This window comes from Rattus rattus, chromosome 10, assembly GCF_011064425.1.
Source record: "Rattus rattus isolate New Zealand chromosome 10, Rrattus_CSIRO_v1, whole genome shotgun sequence".
NCBI classification, from domain to species: Eukaryota; Metazoa; Chordata; class Mammalia; order Rodentia; family Muridae; genus Rattus; species Rattus rattus.
This window is the reverse complement of record NC_046163.1, coordinates 11,154,306-11,171,001: the sequence shown is the minus strand read 5'-3', so window position 1 is coordinate 11,171,001 and position 16,696 is coordinate 11,154,306. Positions and strand designations below refer to the sequence as shown.

The following is a 16,696-nucleotide window of genomic DNA, read 5'->3' as shown; positions in this document are numbered from 1 at the left end:
GCCTTGTCTGTGACATTCAAATGCCCCAGCATGAAGGCTTGGTTTTACAGCTATTAATACAGCCTGGGAACCTGCCATGTGCCCTGCTGACATTAGCTCTAACAGGTGCAGGGTGAACAGAAATGAAACTTCCTGAAAGGCAGTACTTAAGGCCTTTAAAAAATATACTCTGGGCAGGCAAGATGGCTTAGTGGGAAAGGTGTTTGCCACTGAGTTCAATGGCCTGAGTTTAATTCCAAAAACTCACCCAAAAAAGTGACTCTTGCAAACTGTTCTCTGACCTCCATGTGTGTGTATGTGTCCACATATGCATATACACACACGTACAGAATTGAATAAATTTACAAATTTAAAAACGAACTTCTGAATTCTTTATTTCACTTGAAATAAAAGTGGAACTCATGAAGATGCACTGTGGAGGATCACCTTCTATACTAATGGGGTTTAGGACATTTCTGTATTACAGTATCTAGGTTCAGGAAGGTGTTTATTTCATGGACTGGGTGCACAGCCAGTTACAGGGAGACTTGGGTCTACACATGAGCTGGGGTGGCTATTGTAGGCTAGTGAGTACTCAGGAACTATGTGGAACCCAGATGAATACTTAATTTGGTATAAGTCAGGCTCAGAAGGAAAAAGGAAAGCTGGTCAACCCGGATCGGAAAGGTATCATAACACCACCATGTGGAAGGGGCTATGGAAGTGCCTACGTCTTTGTCTCCGAGAGTTTCCAGCAGCAGCAGCAGGATGGTCTTGAAGTGCTCCTCCCACACGCCCAGGCTGTCCTCCCTGGTGATCTTAAGCAGCTCCAGGAGTGCGCCCTTCCGCTCCTCCACACGCTCGTTGTGGTTGGACAGCTCTTTCAGCAAGTCAGCCACCAGGTCCGAGTGGTCAATGGGCACTGGGGAGACACACATGGTACCTCAGATGTTGGCCACAGGGCTCCCGGCATGCTCTTTTCTACCACAGAGATAGATGCTATACTTTCCTCTCCTACTGTACCCTGCTTGGCTGCCAGCTTCCTGTTGTATACCTCCAACATTTTCACCACGCTGTGAGAACAGAGTGCCAGGCAGCTGTATGTCGCCAGTGTCCTGTGAGTCCTCCCTTCCTTACCATTTTTCACTTTCCATTTTTACATAGAGATTAAAAAAAAAAATTCTAAGTGCTTGAGACTCATCTTTTCCCAAACTTTCTTCTACTACCACAGTCTCAAGCTACTGAGTAACCTCTTGCCTGCAGGAGGCTCATTCCAGTGCAAACACTCTCCCAAGCCCTCCAATCCTCACATACATCCACGTTCCCCCCAAGACTGTCACTATCACACTGCCTAACATCTGCTCTATTCTGGGACGTGCAGAGCTTGGGACCCGACATAATAACCAACGCCAGTCAAAGTGTCCAGACTACTGAGGACTGCAAAGCCTGCTCATTTCCACGAGCACGGTTACCAGCAGGGGTCTGAATTCTGCCTACTGGCTCAGAGGTACCTCTTTCCCTGACCATACTCATATAAGAGCCCTCAATTGTGAAAACTCAACTTCAAACAGGGGGTATGGGGAGCTGACAGTGGAAACAAGCCCCCACAAGCTTTCTCTTGAGGCATATTTGCATATTTCTTTAGCTTCTGAGATCTGGGGGCAAGCACATAAGGAAGCTCAAAACACAGACAGCTTGTTGCCACCCCACCATTCTCCTTTTCCTTACATGGTGCTGGATAAAAACAACGGACACTCTAATCTCTGGTCAAGATCAAGCATGGAGAAGGAAGTGGTGAAGCAACTTCGCAAGCAAATGAAAATGCCATCCACTTCTGCCAGAAAGCACGGGTCACAGCGAGCATGGCCACCCCAGCCTTACTCCAGGGACCAGCTCATGGCAAATTCAGGGAAAAGACAGTTCCAGGACTGTTTCTGACCCCTGATGCCACTTTTATTCTGGACACCTGGAGAACTGTCTTCTACCGCAGAACTCCATAGTATCAGGTCCTTTATTCCCTGTGGGCCTTGAACCCTCCTTACAGAGCAGCCCCCTCTAACGTGTGCTCACTCTGTAACCCCACAGGGGGGAGCAAACACCCAGGTAGTTTGCCTTGCTTTCTTCTCCGCAGGACGACCCAAGCATTTCATGATTACAGAAGGCATTCAAGCAGGTGTTAATTATTTAGAAACTTGATTTACTTAATTCTCCATTCAAACCCTAGTCAAACAAACCAGATGTACAATTCGAAAGAAAAATCATGTGGAGTTGCACTAGAACAGAGCAAGGGAATGTAATGAGTGAGGTAGAGGAAGGAAAACGTAAGTTGCTGGGACAAACACCATCAAGCCAATACCTGGTCACTTGCAGCTCACTCACTGGTGGACACTGGTCTTAGGTTTAGCTTTGGCCCTGCCTCAGGATACCAAGCACAACTCAATCCCTGAGCCACATTCTCTGTCCCTGAATACTGGTCTTGACGTGGGACTCAGAAAATCCCAGACACATACCTATGTTATATTTTGGGCAAGTATCTTAATCCTTCTGAATCTATTTTGTAACCTGTAAAATGAGATCTCTAATCTCAGGAGTTAATGGGCATATACTTCTTAGCTGAGTGCTGAACATAAAGTAAGGCAAGTTAAGTACTGTCAGACCCCTGCCTCCTACCTCTAGGACAGCATGGCATAGTCTGGGAACACCGTGAGGAAGAGGCCTTGGGACATCACCTTCAGGACTAAGAGCTGGGACAGCTGTGGGCCAGGGCCTTCACGTAGAGCATGTGTAGGATGCCTGTGCCCTGCTGCATGCCCTGGTCAATCTCTTCATTCAGCAGAGCTCCAGTAGCAGAGCCTCCATGCACAGAGTGTAGACATACTGAGGAGAGGTCCACATAGGCTTCTGCTCACGGGGACCTTCCTAGGCCTAATCACACAGCAGGGACTCGACAAGCAGTTCTGGGCAATAGTGGACCAGGACAGACCCCCTCTTTCTATTTGTGTCTGTCAGGGTGCACAGGCTGGGATGACAGAGTGAGGAGTGTAGGTGGCAAAGGAGGGCGTGGGGAGGCAAGCAGACAAACCAGACAAACCATCTCGGAGCTGCTCCATGTCATCGTCAAACACTGCTTCCTTCAGAGCCGTCTTGTCATAGGTGTTGATGGTGTCAGAGTAGGGATACGGGTTGTACTCCCGTGCTCTTGGCCCCGGAAAGGCACGTGGAGGCTGTGTGTTGAGCAGGGAGGTCTTGTTGTCCAAAGCCATCCTGCCTCCTTCTACCTCACTACCTCCCCGGCCCTCGGTGGCGGGTGAGGCTGCTCCCCCATCTCGGGACACCTAGAACACAGCATAAAGTCAATCTAGAACCTTCTCCCACACTTGTTCACTTCCATCCTTCCTTCCCCCTTCCTCTTTCTGTCCCCTCACCCCCACAACTCTGGGCTTCTTTTTCTTTCACAGGGTGTTATGATGTAATCCTGGCTGGCCTTGAACTCAGATCCACAGAGTCACCCAAGTGCTGGGATTAAAGGTCTGTACTACCATGCCCAGTCCACACTTTTTTTTTTTTTTTTTTTTTGATGTTTAGAAATTTCTTAGAGGGGCCAGAGATTTCCATTTGCAAGCTAGCTGATGACAAAAGGACAGCTGTTGGTATTTAATTTTATTTAAAACATTTTTGAGACAGACAGACAGACACAGAGACACAAAGACAGAGACGGACAGAGAGCTTATGGAGGTCAGAAGAGGGTGCTCTTCCCTGGATTTAGAGTTACAGGTAATTGGGAGCTGCCTGATATGGGTGCTGGGAACCATATCTGGAAGAACAGCAAGGCTCTTATGCATGGAGCTGTATCCCCAGCTCCAAGCCATTGCTTTCTATCTAATAGAACATTCCTCCATCTGCTTATATATTAAAGCTCCTTTTCTTTGCTGTTTGATGATCCATTGTACTCTGAGTTTTCTGAAGGATCACTACCATGGAGTCTAAAGAGCTCCTTGGATAGCGAGAGGTGTGTCCTTCATTGTCCATTCTTGAGAAGCCTGTGTCTGTGTCAGACTTCTGTGGCTTCTGGCTCCAATGCCAAGAGCAGGAGCTTCTCAAAAGTAAGTTGATAATACGCACATGGCAAAAGCTCAGAGCCGAAACCCAAAGCACTCTGAACCAGCCTCTTGGTTTGTAGATACTATGAAACAACCATGGGGGTGAAGCCGGATCATCTCAAAATCACCTCTAACCTTGAGCCATAGGACTATCTCCCACCCACAATCACTCTTCTGCTCTCTGGAGATCTGTACTGAACTTTGTTGACTCTCAGTGGTCTCTGGCATGTTTGTGACAGTCTTGCAGTGCTGGCCAGTTATATGTCAACAACAGAGAATCATGTGGGAAGAGGGAACCTCAACTGAGAAAATGACTCTAGCGGACTGGCCTGTAGGAAAGCCTGTGGTACATTTTCTTAACCAATGATTAATGTGAGAGGGCCTCTCCCATTGTAGGGGATGCTACCTCTGGCTGGTGCCTCTGGGTGTTATAAGAAAGCAGGCCAAACAAGCCATGAAGAACAAGTCAGTGAGCAGCACTCCTGCATGGCCGCTGCATCAGCTCCTGCCCTGACTTCCTTCAGGAGTGGTCTGTGCCATGGAACTGTAAGCAGAAAGAAACTTTTCCTTCCTAAGCTGCTTTTGCTCATGGTGTTCATTCACAGCAATAGAAACTAGGGCATGGTACCAGGCCTTTACCTTAGGCACAGGAGCCTGCTCAGCACCCACATGACAGTGTTATGTGGACAAGTCTGGGCTGGCAACGGTCAGCCTATTTCCCCACCTGGACGTGACTTCCAGGAATGCAGAGTGTATCTGGAGATTCCCACACAACTCTATTTGTGCTGCTAACAAGATACAATTCTTATTCTGTTTGTATGCTTTTAAAAGTTGTGCTAATTACATATAACCTATCATTCCAACCATCCATAATCATACGGTTGGTGACAGTAATACATTCACTACGTTGTATAACCATCAACACCATGTACACACCAAACTTTCTCATTATCCCTGCAAAACCCCCACACTTAATAGATAACAACTCCCCTGCCTCACAGACCTTGATTGTGTTTCCTACAAACCTGTCTATCTTAGGTATCTCATGTAAAGGAAACATCAAATCTTTGCACTTCTACATGAGGCTGGTTTCACGTGGCATTATTTAAAGTTCATTTAGGTCAGAACACAGCACAGATTTCTTTCCTTTTGACCACGTCTGTCACATCTTTACCTCATCATCTCAGTGTGCCGATCCACACTGAGGTTGTGCTTACCTTGGCTACCGGGTCTAATGGTACTGTATATGCTGGTCTACAGATACCTGTGTGAACCCACACTTGCAACTCTGTGTCATACTTCATAAAAGATCTAGAATGCATCTCACATTGACACTTATAAATAAGACTTACTAATACATTTAAGATACAGAGATAAATAATTCAGAGATAGGCCTGTAGGAAATAAGACCAAAAAGATGTAGGCTATACCTTAATAGCAGTGTCCTGGGTAGTAGGTAATTTGTGGGTGACTCTGTAACTCTCTTAAAAAGTACAGCATGGCTACAATGAAATGTCACTTAGAAAGAGTGCTTAGAAACTTATAGGGGCTGAGAGATGGCTCAGTGTTAAGAACATAAACTGCTTTTGCACTGGACCCAGGTTCAGTTCTCAGCACTCATGTTGGGTACCTCACAACCACACAATGACTCTAGTTCCAGAGGATCCCCAACGGCTTCTCCTAGCCTCTGTGTGGGCAAAGCATACATGCAGGCAAAACACTCATACATGGGAAATAAAATAAAAATTCAAAAAAAAATCTTAAAAACACAATTACACTACATTTTCTAAGCACTTTAATGGAACTATTTCTTTAGAAAATTAATAATAATAATGATGATGATAATGATGATGATGATGACGATAATAGTAATAATAATAATAGAGCAGTATTTTTGCCCTCTGAGCCACCTTGTCAGCCCTCCAATCTTACTTTTTTGTGTGTATTTCTTTTCTGTCCTTCTCTCTGTGTAGATTTTGCAAAAATGGGAATTCCAGGATACATACAATTGACATTTTGTTTTCTTCACTGTATAAGCAATTTATGCGTAGATAAAGTTCAGTGGTGATCATGTGTGACTCTTTACTCATGCTTTAATAACTCAATCATCCACCTTTTCCAAAAGGTTGCAGGTAATACTTAAATATGTCACTTTGTGGGATTAACACCGTTCTTTTCTTTTGCTGAGCTCTTTCCTTAGAATAAGTTATTGGTAGCGTTGACACTCACTCTTGTTAAATGCAGTTGTACTGACCTCCAGACCACTGCATTCATCTCACGCAGCACCTGCTCTTCACTGCTGCACCACAGTATCTCTTACATTCAGTGCTAAGATGCCTACAGGAAGTAAACTGGAACCCAGATTCCTGGTCCCTGTTCCTCTGTAATTGCTTAGTGTTTCCCCCTAACATCTTTAACACTGGCATTTCTTGTGTGAGCCATCACCCACCAGCTCTAATTTGCTTCTATACAAAGCCTTGGCAAACTAGGCCTGCTGTGCAGCTGAAGAACAGGTACACGGGCTCTGGATGTTGTCGAATAAATAGCCCCTCCCTGAAATACAGTCGGCTCTTCATATGCACAGACTCTTTCTGAGTGGAGTCAATCAATATATACCAGAATAGTCATTAGAAGGCTGGCATCCAAACTAAATGCATACACTTTTATTTTTAAGGGGGTGGGTGAGGGCTTGGACAGGGAGATGGCTCAGTGGTTAAGATCATGTGGAGCCACTTCCAGAGGCTGTCAGCATTCACCTGGTGCCTTATAAGCATTCACAACTCCACTTCAGGTAATCTGACACATTCTTCTGAACTTGGTGGGAACCAGGCACACATACACACATGCAAGCACAGAGAACATTCAGACACATAAAATAAATCTAATAACTTTTCACTAAAATTATCTATCTATCTATCTATCTATCTATCTATCTATCTATCTATCTATCTATCTATCTATCTATCTATCTATCTGGGATATTCACACACGTGGAGGTCAGAGGACAACTTGTGAGTTCCAGGAATGCAACTTAGGTCATGGTCCTTTACCTGATGAGCCAACTGTTCTTACCACTGTTTACTAAATGGCAGTATAACAGCCACACGGATGTCTGGTACAACATTCTAGCAGGTGCTATGCTACCTAGAGATGACCTGAGTACATTCGAGGATACAGGGGACTCAGGCACTTCAGAGTTGCAGATAATAAGGAATGATTGAATCGTATTTTTAAAATTTATGTGTGTGTGTGACAGTGTGCACCTGTGTGAATTTATATGCATCAAGTATGTATAGGAGCCCTTGGGAGACAAAGGAAGAATCAGCTCCCCTGGAACTGGAGTTAAAGGCAACTGCCTCATTTGGCTGTCTCACAACTCCCTCTCTGTCCTTGCATCCCTGACACCTCTCCCCTCCCTTCCTGGGGCCCTTTCAGTTCTTATCACGGCAATTCGTACTTGTTAAAACATATAAAGTATTCCCTCACCCCTTGGCTTCCCCCCATCAGCCCAGCAGTGCTTCCCAGGGGTTGTTGCTTCTCCAGGACTCTGTCCTTACCAGGTGCTGGGTGGGCCTTTCACCCTTCACTTTTTTTCCCCTTCATTTCCCCACCCCCCAACTCCCATACAATGGAATTGCTTCTCAATGCCTCTCAAGTCTCCACTTGAGCCTCAGTCACTGGCCGAAACTCCAACACCACTACCTAGTTTGCTTAGTGGATCCATGGGCCCGCCATCCACACCCACCCACAGTTAACTCCACGATGTTCTGAACAGATTATCAGATTACTATACACTTTCTTACTTTCTTCTCCTTCTCAGACCAGATCCCATCAGCCTGACTCAAGAGCCCAGGAGATTTCTGGCCTCTCTGTTAACTTCTTTTCGTCTAATGCAGTGGTTCTCAAAGTTCTTAACGCTGTGACCCTTTAAAACATTCCTCATATTGTGGAGACCGCCAATAATAAAGTTATCTTTGTTGCTACTTCATAACTAACTTTGCTACAGTTATGATTTGTAATGTAAATATCTGATAAGCAGGAGGGTCTTAGGCAACCCCTGTGAAAAGGTCGTCTGACCTTCGGGATAAGAGCCACTGCTCTAGGGCCTCTGGCTCCCTGGAGTTGGGCTTTCAGACACATCCCACCATGCCAAGCTTTTTAGTTTGCTTGTTTTTGTTTTGCAAGGCAGGGTCTCGGTGCAGCTCCAGCTGTCCTGGAACTCACCTGGAACCAGGATGGCCTCTCAGTCACAGACGTCCACCTGACTCTTCCGTTTGAGCGCTAAGATTTCACCACAACCCAACACCAAGCTTTTTGTAAAAAATGTGGTTCTGGGGACAGGAGTCAGGCCCTCATGCTTGTACAGCAAGTACTTCACTGACATTACAGGAAAGAAAACAGGCCCAAAGCAAAGGAACAGAAGCTGAGAGCCATTCTTCTGAAACGTCCTAAAACTGCCTTAGGCCTCTAAAAATACCATTACTTTAACACCAGGGCAGAAAACAGTCACCAGGGAGCTGAGTTTGGGAAAAGTCTCTAGTTGCTGCCACTTAACTGCCAGGGAGTCATGCCCTGGCCCAGGATACTCACGATATCACAATCCTTCTTGCCATCTCGCTTGATTGGCTCATTTAGATCCTCCTGGCTTCGGAAACTGAACTTCTCGATGGCTTCTGTAACTCCACGCAAAGAGCTGTAGATTTCCTCAGAGTTCAGGTTCTCCGTGTCATAGTCCAGCATGCTATAATTAAAAATGTATTTTCTGAGAAACTGAGGTACGTGCATAAAACCAAGACACAGGCCTAGCTGGTTCATAATTTAGAGTAAGGTTTTCAGTTAGTTGGAACACAGGGGGCAGCTCTTGTCAGGGCACTGCCACTGGCCATCTTCCATGTCACGGCCAGTCCCAGACACATCACACCAGCACCCAGGAAGCAGTGAGAACAAAAGCACAAGGATGAGAGAACGCAGGAGTGACGGAGGTGACCGAATGTACACGGGGATGACGGTGGAAGGTAACTTTCTTATCTTGAAGATGAAAAAAAGCTAGTTTACTTGTTACTGGTCTCAAATGTACAAACTCTAGAGGAACAGGCACATGGCAATAAGCTAGAATTACAGACACTTCTGAGGAGCAAAGCAAACCACTTCACAAGACCCAGCTAGGCACACCAGAATCCAATGCAGAGAAACAACCAAGCCCTATGTCAACAAACACCAGCTTGGGATTCAAAGTCAGACCTACCCTCACTGGGCCCCTGGGGCTCCAATTCCCATGTGGCCTAACCCAGGACTTGCTGGGAATACCAGATTCTTTTGTTAAGGCAGATCTTAAAGAGAGCCACCCTCTTGAATGAACATCCAAAAACACTTCTAGAAACAATAGCTGTCCCCTTTGGAAAAGTGATGCCAACTGCTATCCTTTGAGACACTAACAGTAATACACCACAAAGCAGAAATGCTTTAAAAAAAAAAAAAAGTGTGGTGTCCTGCAGTTATGTCAACAAATATTCTTTAGATGTATGAAAAGGGTACTCAACAGAGAGTGTCATGAGAAAAACACCACACATCTTTTCTGAGACATTTAAAAAAAAAAAAAAAGCACAGGATGCATAGACAAGGATGACTGCAAGGCATGGTGGGACAATCAACTAGGGACAGTTTGAAGACAGAACAGCTTAGTTTAAACACTGCTTGTTTTAAGAAAGCATTTGGAGTAGTTTACGTGAGACTGTCTCCTACAGGACAGGCTCTGGCATTTCAATACTTGGTCCCTATTTGGAGGCACTGTTTGGGGTGTGGGTATTAGGAGGAAGTATGTCACTGGGTGTGGGCTTTGACAATAAGAAGCTTGGCCTGCTTTCTAGTATGCTCTCTGAATCACCCTGGCTTTGGAAGATGTGAGCTCTTGGCTTTCTCTTCCTGCTTCCATGACTGCTCCTTTTATGCTTCCCACCATGATGGACTCTTACCCTCAGGAACTGTAAACCTAAATAAACCTTCTAGATGCTCTCTTGGTCATGGTGTGCCATCATAGCACAGAAGAATATTAACACATAAGTAGGTACCAGAGACTGGGCTACTGTTCTGAACAACCTGGCCATGCTAGTGTGTGGAAGACTTTGGAATGCTGAGCTAGAGAAATGATTTATTGCTCTCCAGAGCCATCCTGTAGGATCCCAGAGGACAGCAGGTGTGGAGAGCAATGTAGACTGCATTGGCCCAGCTCAAGAGGTGTCAGAGGGAAACAGTATTAGGACTTGGCTTGTTGCTGTGATATTTTGGGAAAGAATCTGATTGCTCTTATCCTAAGAACCTGCCTGAGGCTAAATTGAAAAGCAATGGACTAATTTCTTTGGTTCAGGAAATTTCAAGACAGGGTAAAACACTGAATCTGTAGCATGGCTGTTACTGAAACAGTCTTCAAGGAAACACAAATGGGTTAGAGAGAAATAGAAAGTACAATATGGAGAGAAAGGTGGGCTGAGAAGCTCCATGTTGTAGGCAAGACCTGTGCTAAGACAGAGGCTGTTCACCAGACTCTCAGATACACAGCAACAAAGGGAAGTGTGCCCTTGGGCAAGACCGCCCAGCTAAGCTTTAGCTGCACTGCTGTGCTGGCCTAGGTAGGGCTGTCCATGTGGTACTGGCTTTAGAGGCATGAAAGATCCAAGGGGGAAAGATCCTTCCTCAAGTTTCAGAGCCACTGAAGACAGACAGTGTGTGGTGGGGAAGCCTGGAGACAGCAAGCGGCTATGAGAGGCTATTTTGTAGAGCTGTGAGAGTAAAGGCTGTCCACAGTGGAGACTTCAAGATATTGGAGATACCAGAGCCATGAAATACTGCCAAGGAAAGCTGTACACAGGAAGGAGAACTAGCCCAAGGAAGGGACAGACGCCACGGGCAGCACAGCTGGAAGGGCAGAGTATGCTGACCCCTTTGAAATGAAAGCCCCATACACTGGACCTGGAGGATTCAGCATTTGCTGTGCCAGATTTCAGTCTTGTGTTGGCCCAGTATTTCCCAATTATACTCCATCCCTTCCTTCTAAAATGGTAATGTCTCTTCTGTGCCATTATATGTTGGAAATATATAAGCTGCCCTTGGTTTTACAGGGAGTTACAGTTAAGAGATTGATTGCCTAGAGTCTCACAAGAGACTAGGCTTTAGATTGAGAAGACTATGGGAGCTTTGAAATTGGGTAAAACACATTTTGTATCATCATAAGTCTATGGGGGGGGGCAGGGAGTGGAATTTAGTAGTTTGAATGAGAATGTCCCACACAGGCTCTGATATTTGACCATTTGGTCCCCGATTGGTGGCACTGTTTGGTGGGTTCAGGCGGGGTGCCCTTGTTGAAGGAAGCACATCTCTTGGGGTAGGCTTTGAGTGTTTATGGTCTCAGCCTAGTTTGTCCACTCTGCTCTATGTTCACAACTGAAGCTCAGCTCCCCGCTGTCGTGCCTGCCACTTGCTGCTATGCCTCTCTGCCATGATCCCTCTGGAACCATAAGCCCAAATTAAGTCTTCCTTAAGTTCCTTGGTCATGATATTTTTATCACAGCAATAGAAAAGTTATTAATGGGATGGGATTTAGCTCAGTGGTAGAGCGCTTGCCTAGGAAGCGTAAGGCCCTGGGGTCGGTCCCCAGCTCCGAAAAAAAAGAACCAAAAAAAAAAAAAAGAAAAGAAAAGTTATTAATACAGTATTCAAGGAAAGACAAGATGCTGTAGGCTAACGCACTTATAGAAAGTCCTGAGCTAGCCAAGGAGTTCAGTACACTCCAACAATCCTTGGCTGTGCAGAACCAAGCAACAGCATTATTAGTTCTTTAATGTAACAAGGTGTCCACTGGTCAGATCCCTTCCTAATGGCAACACTGCCAAGCCATGCATTGCACAAGAAGCAAATTTCCTCTAAGTTAAAAACAACCGGAATTTACTAAGTTGCTCCCTTGGAGAGTGCCATGGGACTAGTCATATCTCTGTCCACTGGAGGATGCAATGATCCAAGTACTCTTTAATGCTGGCGACAGCAACAGCCCTGAGCTCACTCTCACAGACGGAAGCTAATGCACCCAGCACTGCAAAACTGGTCCAGACAGAATCTATCTTTCCTGGTAAATGGAAGAAAGCACCTATCAGCTGTATTAGGAGAGTTCCAACAACACACACCAACTCAAAGACTGGCCTTGGCACCTAACAAAAGGAAACATGATCCCTGAACACATCTGCAGGTGAAACTCAATGTGCATACCCATGAGAAGTTAAATTAAAAACTAGACAAAGCAGTACTCAAGGGTTCCAGGCATTTGGAGTTCACAGGCTGTCCCCAAGGCAACTCTACAGAACTACTCAAAGTATGACTAGAGAGAATATCCCATGTCCCTGTCCTAGGCACTCTGCAACACCAGCTTATGCACAGGAGTGTTTATACATCTGACCAGTACACTATTTTTATACAGAGAGACTGAGTATTATGACTCAAATAAAAAAATATACAAGATGTAAAAGAATGCCTTAAATACTTTAAATCACAACAACCAAAGATAACAGCATAGCCCATGCAAAAGAAAAAAAATTGAAAGAGTGATGGACGGACGAGAGGTGGTCTGAAGGAACGTTCAGTCTTTAAGGGATGTCACAATATTATTTTCAATGTGTTGCTTCAGAGAATGTTGGCTTTCAGATAAATCCACCCCATGATTTTCAACCCAAACTCCCTCAAAATGTTTCACTCCAGTTCCAATGGCTGCCCCATCACAATGGCCTCTTGTGAGGAAAGTAAAGGCTCTGCCGGCTGTTGTCCCCTCTGTCACTTTCCAGGAATGACCAATTCCAGCTGTCACAGTGGTGGCAGGGTGTGTCCAACCCCTGAGGTTACTCCTTCAAGAGTCTCTTGGAAGAAAGCTGAAATCATGAGCTCTGGGTACCAGAGATGGCTGCTCTCTAGTGGCACCCCCTCTCTAGGCATCATCCCCCTTTTGCTTGATGCTGTCTACTGTTTGCCTTTTTTTCAGATCAATACCCTTTAAGCCTTCACTTCTTAGGGAAAAGTTTCCCAGGAAGGCTGTCATCAGGAAGTGGGTTGGACAAACAACCCCAAATCTACATTTTAAGAATATTCACCTTTCGTTTCTGTGTGTGTACGTGTAGTGTATGTGCTTGCACAGGCATCCAGAGGCCGGAATGTAAGCCCCTGATGGAGGTCCTAGGACTGAAACTGAGAGAACAGTAAGTGCTCCTCTCTAGCCAACCCTGAGACCTGAGTGCTGACAAATGAAGACTGTGCAGACTGGTGAGGTGAATCTGCATGTGACGCAGAGTGCCCCATTTTAGCTTAGAGACATTCCCAGGACGTAATTGTTTGGGTTAAAGCCCAAGCCTTGATCACCTGTAAACTTTCGGGTTAGACTCTGAGGGACTTCGCTCTGAATCTTAGATTAGGAAGAGTAACTCAGTCAACCAACAGCCATTGACCTAAGGACAGGTCGTGTCACCCTAATGTAGCCCAGTGACTACCCTGTGGAGAACCAGATGGCAGGTGGGAAGGGACATTGGGTCAGGATGACAAAGAAATCAATGGGAAGAGAGGAAGCCTGTTTTTTGGACCTTTCTTTTCTGTTAATTGAGGGCTATGAATACCAGGTATAGACAAAGAGAATACTTTTGTTGTGAAATCAATAGGGTCTGTTAGTCTTCAAAACCCATTTACAGTCAGCGTTATCTCCCTCAGTTGCTTACTGAAAGTTCTACTTTATGTCTTTCCCCCACCCTCAATGCTGGGCATTGAACTCAGGGTCTTGGGCATGCTATGGAGCCCCACCCCATGGTGAAAATATGTATCAACTGTTACCAACTAGTTGAGTTAGATTGATGTTACATGTACATTTGGGAAAGATGATTCTGGAGATGATTCTAACCTCCTCTGGAGGTCAATCTAGATGACCCGCTGGAGGATGAGTGGAGTGAGGCTCTGTGTGTGGAAGGGCAAGCAGGGCAGTCTACTGGGGGAGTCAATGAAGCGGGTCTACACTGGGTGACAGGGTGACTCAGAACAGTGACAAGCGCAGGTATCATTACAAAGAGGACACCATCTGTGCATCAGTTATTTAGGACCCCACAGCCACAGCTGCTGTTTGTTTTCTAGGTTGACTTTTTAAATGTTTAAAATGTAACATTGTGCCTGTGTGTGCATGTGCACATGCTAACACTCCATGGTGTACATGTGGAGGTCAGAAGGCAGCTCTGTGGAGCTGGTATCAGGGATTAAACTCAGGTTGTCAGGCATGGAAGCAAGTATCTTTACCTCACAAGCCCTCTGGTTTTCTTTCTGTCCTTAAGATCTTTTATCCTTTTACACATGGATACACACTCTCACAGAGCACAGCGGCAGCTTCCTAAGTTCTGCCCATGCAAAGGCATGCATGCTCTCAGCTTTGGATTTTTATGACAGTATTCAAGAAACTGGAACAGGTGTCTGAGGGAATATATAGAACTTTCTAGAGATCACAAACATAACTGTTTTAAAACCTGACAGGAGCTATGTCTTTCTGGATGTGTCATGGGTCACTAAGCCAGCGCCTGGCAGCTTCACTCCCACCAGCAGCAGCTGCTTCCTAGGGACAAATAACTTTCTGTCTGAAACCAGGGCATCTTTCCTGATTAATGCATTTATTTGTTCAGCAGTACTGGAGTACTTACACAGGCTAGGTAGGAGCTCTGCCACGAAACTAGCTTCAGCCCTAGGTGGGGCATATTTAGGGACATGGGACAATGGCACAACCTATCCTGGCTTTGTTTTATTTTTGTTGTTGTTTTTTTGACAACCTGACTTGAGCTAGATATGTCAGGGAAGAGGAACTTCTGTTGGGAAAACGTTTCCATCACATTGCTTGTAGGGCATTTTCTTGATTAATGACTAATGTGGGAGCCAGCCACCCCACTGTGGGCAGTGTCATGTCCTGGGCAGGTGGTCCTGGGTGGTATAAGAAATCAGGCAGAGCAAGCCAGTAAACAGCACTCCTCCAAAGCTATTGCTTCCTGTCCCTGCCTTGAGTTCCTTCTCTCATTTCTCTGGATGATGGACTACAAACCGTGTGCTGAGTTAAATAAAGCCTTTCCTTCTCAAGCTGTTTTGTCATGGTGATTTCACCTCTCAGGGCTTTCTGTGTGGTGGCTGTGAAACAGTATTTGTGCATTCACAGTAGGGACAGTGACTTGTGGAGAGCAGTCTCACCCGATCCTTAGCAGAGCTCTGCCACACCTGGGACTCATATTAAGGAAAGTGCACCCACCACTGTCTACCTGGACATCATGATGGGACCTAAATGCTACACTAGGACAAACAGCCCATCAGAGTAAATGGTGACCAATCTGGTTGGGTGGTAAAAGTGTCACTGCCTCTTAGAGCGAGCAGCAGCCTGCTCCCAAGTCTGTTTCTGCTCACATGTTTCACCCAGGCTCCATGCCTGCAAGTCTAAGTGGAGGCAGGAATCTCACCAGAGGAGCTCGGAGGCTTTCTGAAAGACCCAGGGCAATGTTGGGGACATAATAATATTGTGACATCTTGAACAAACTTAACAGGTAGCATGTTACCTGGGAGAGTAAGAGCGCCTGAGAGTCTTGTGGGAGGGAGCGGTGGGAATGGAGTTAGGCTGAGAAAAGGGAGGTGGGGGCTTCGATAGCCCGTCGGCACTCCAACCCCACAACCGACTGCAGTGATCAGAAGAGGACAATCAGAGAGAGAAAAACAGAGATGCAAGGGGAAGGGGAGGAAGAAGATACCCCATCAGAGTATCTTTAGGACTCCTCTTTCCTGACAGAGTCTCATAAAGTCAGATGGAGCAAAATTTAGTACTTCATACAAGGAGGAAAAAAGAATAGTTTGCTCCTCAGTTAGGACTGTTTTTATTCCTTTTTTCCCCAACCATGGGCTAAGCTGACTGCTTTAATTAACTGAGGTTGGCTAGTGAGATGGCTCAGCAGTTAAGAACACTGGTTGCTCTTCCAGAGGTTCTGAGTTCAATTCCCAGCAACTACATGGTGGTTTGTGAACATTTATAAAGGGATCTGATGCCCTCTTCTGGCATGTAGGTGTACATGCAGAGTTCTACATTAAAAAACCAACCAAACAAACAAACAAACACAAAAACAAAACAAAAACCCAAAAAACAAAACAAAACAAAAAAACCCAAAACCAAATAAATTTGGCTGAGTACTCAGGAGGCAGGCTAGAGGCTAGCTTGGTCTACCGAGTGAGTTCCGGGATAGGCTAGCTTGGTCTACAAAGTGAGTTCCAGGATAGCCAAGGCTATATGGAAAAATACTATATTGAAAACAAACAAACAAACAAACAAAAAACCCAAAAAACCAAAGCCAACTGAGACCAAGTGTAGCCATGTGCATATGTATCAGAGGGCGAGCCTGTATGCCTGGGCTGGACAAGCATTAGAAGCGCTGGAAACTAAGGATGCTAAGGTGGTGCCCGAGTCATTTCAGAAAGGACCAGAGGTGGCACTCTCAAGACTTCATTCAAGTGGCGTGGTTGAGGTGCTCTGAGACCACACTATAGTGTGAGGACTCCAGGGCAGCAGACAGTGTCTCTGAGCTGGGCAT

General features: G+C 45.6%; 1 protein-coding gene across 32 annotated transcripts in view; it reads right to left on the bottom strand.

The window, feature by feature from the left end:
- Clasp1 (cytoplasmic linker associated protein 1) overlaps nt 1-16,696 on the bottom strand; it is a 221,636-nt gene that overhangs the window by 22,944 nt on the left and 181,996 nt on the right. For 17 of the 32 annotated variants that reach the window (XM_032914887.1, XM_032914890.1, XM_032914906.1 and 14 more), the window contains 3 exons: nt 8,670-8,820; nt 3,071-3,314; nt 711-901 (listed from right to left, as the gene is read on the bottom strand). In XM_032914887.1, coding sequence (XP_032770778.1) covers nt 711-901; nt 3,071-3,314; nt 8,670-8,820 — 586 coding nt within the window. Of the gene's footprint in view, nt 1-710; nt 902-3,070; nt 3,315-8,669; nt 8,821-15,676; nt 15,794-16,696 lie in introns of all 32 variants that reach the window. The other 15 variants (XM_032914877.1, XM_032914879.1, XM_032914881.1 and 12 more) reach the window with 1 other exon arrangement.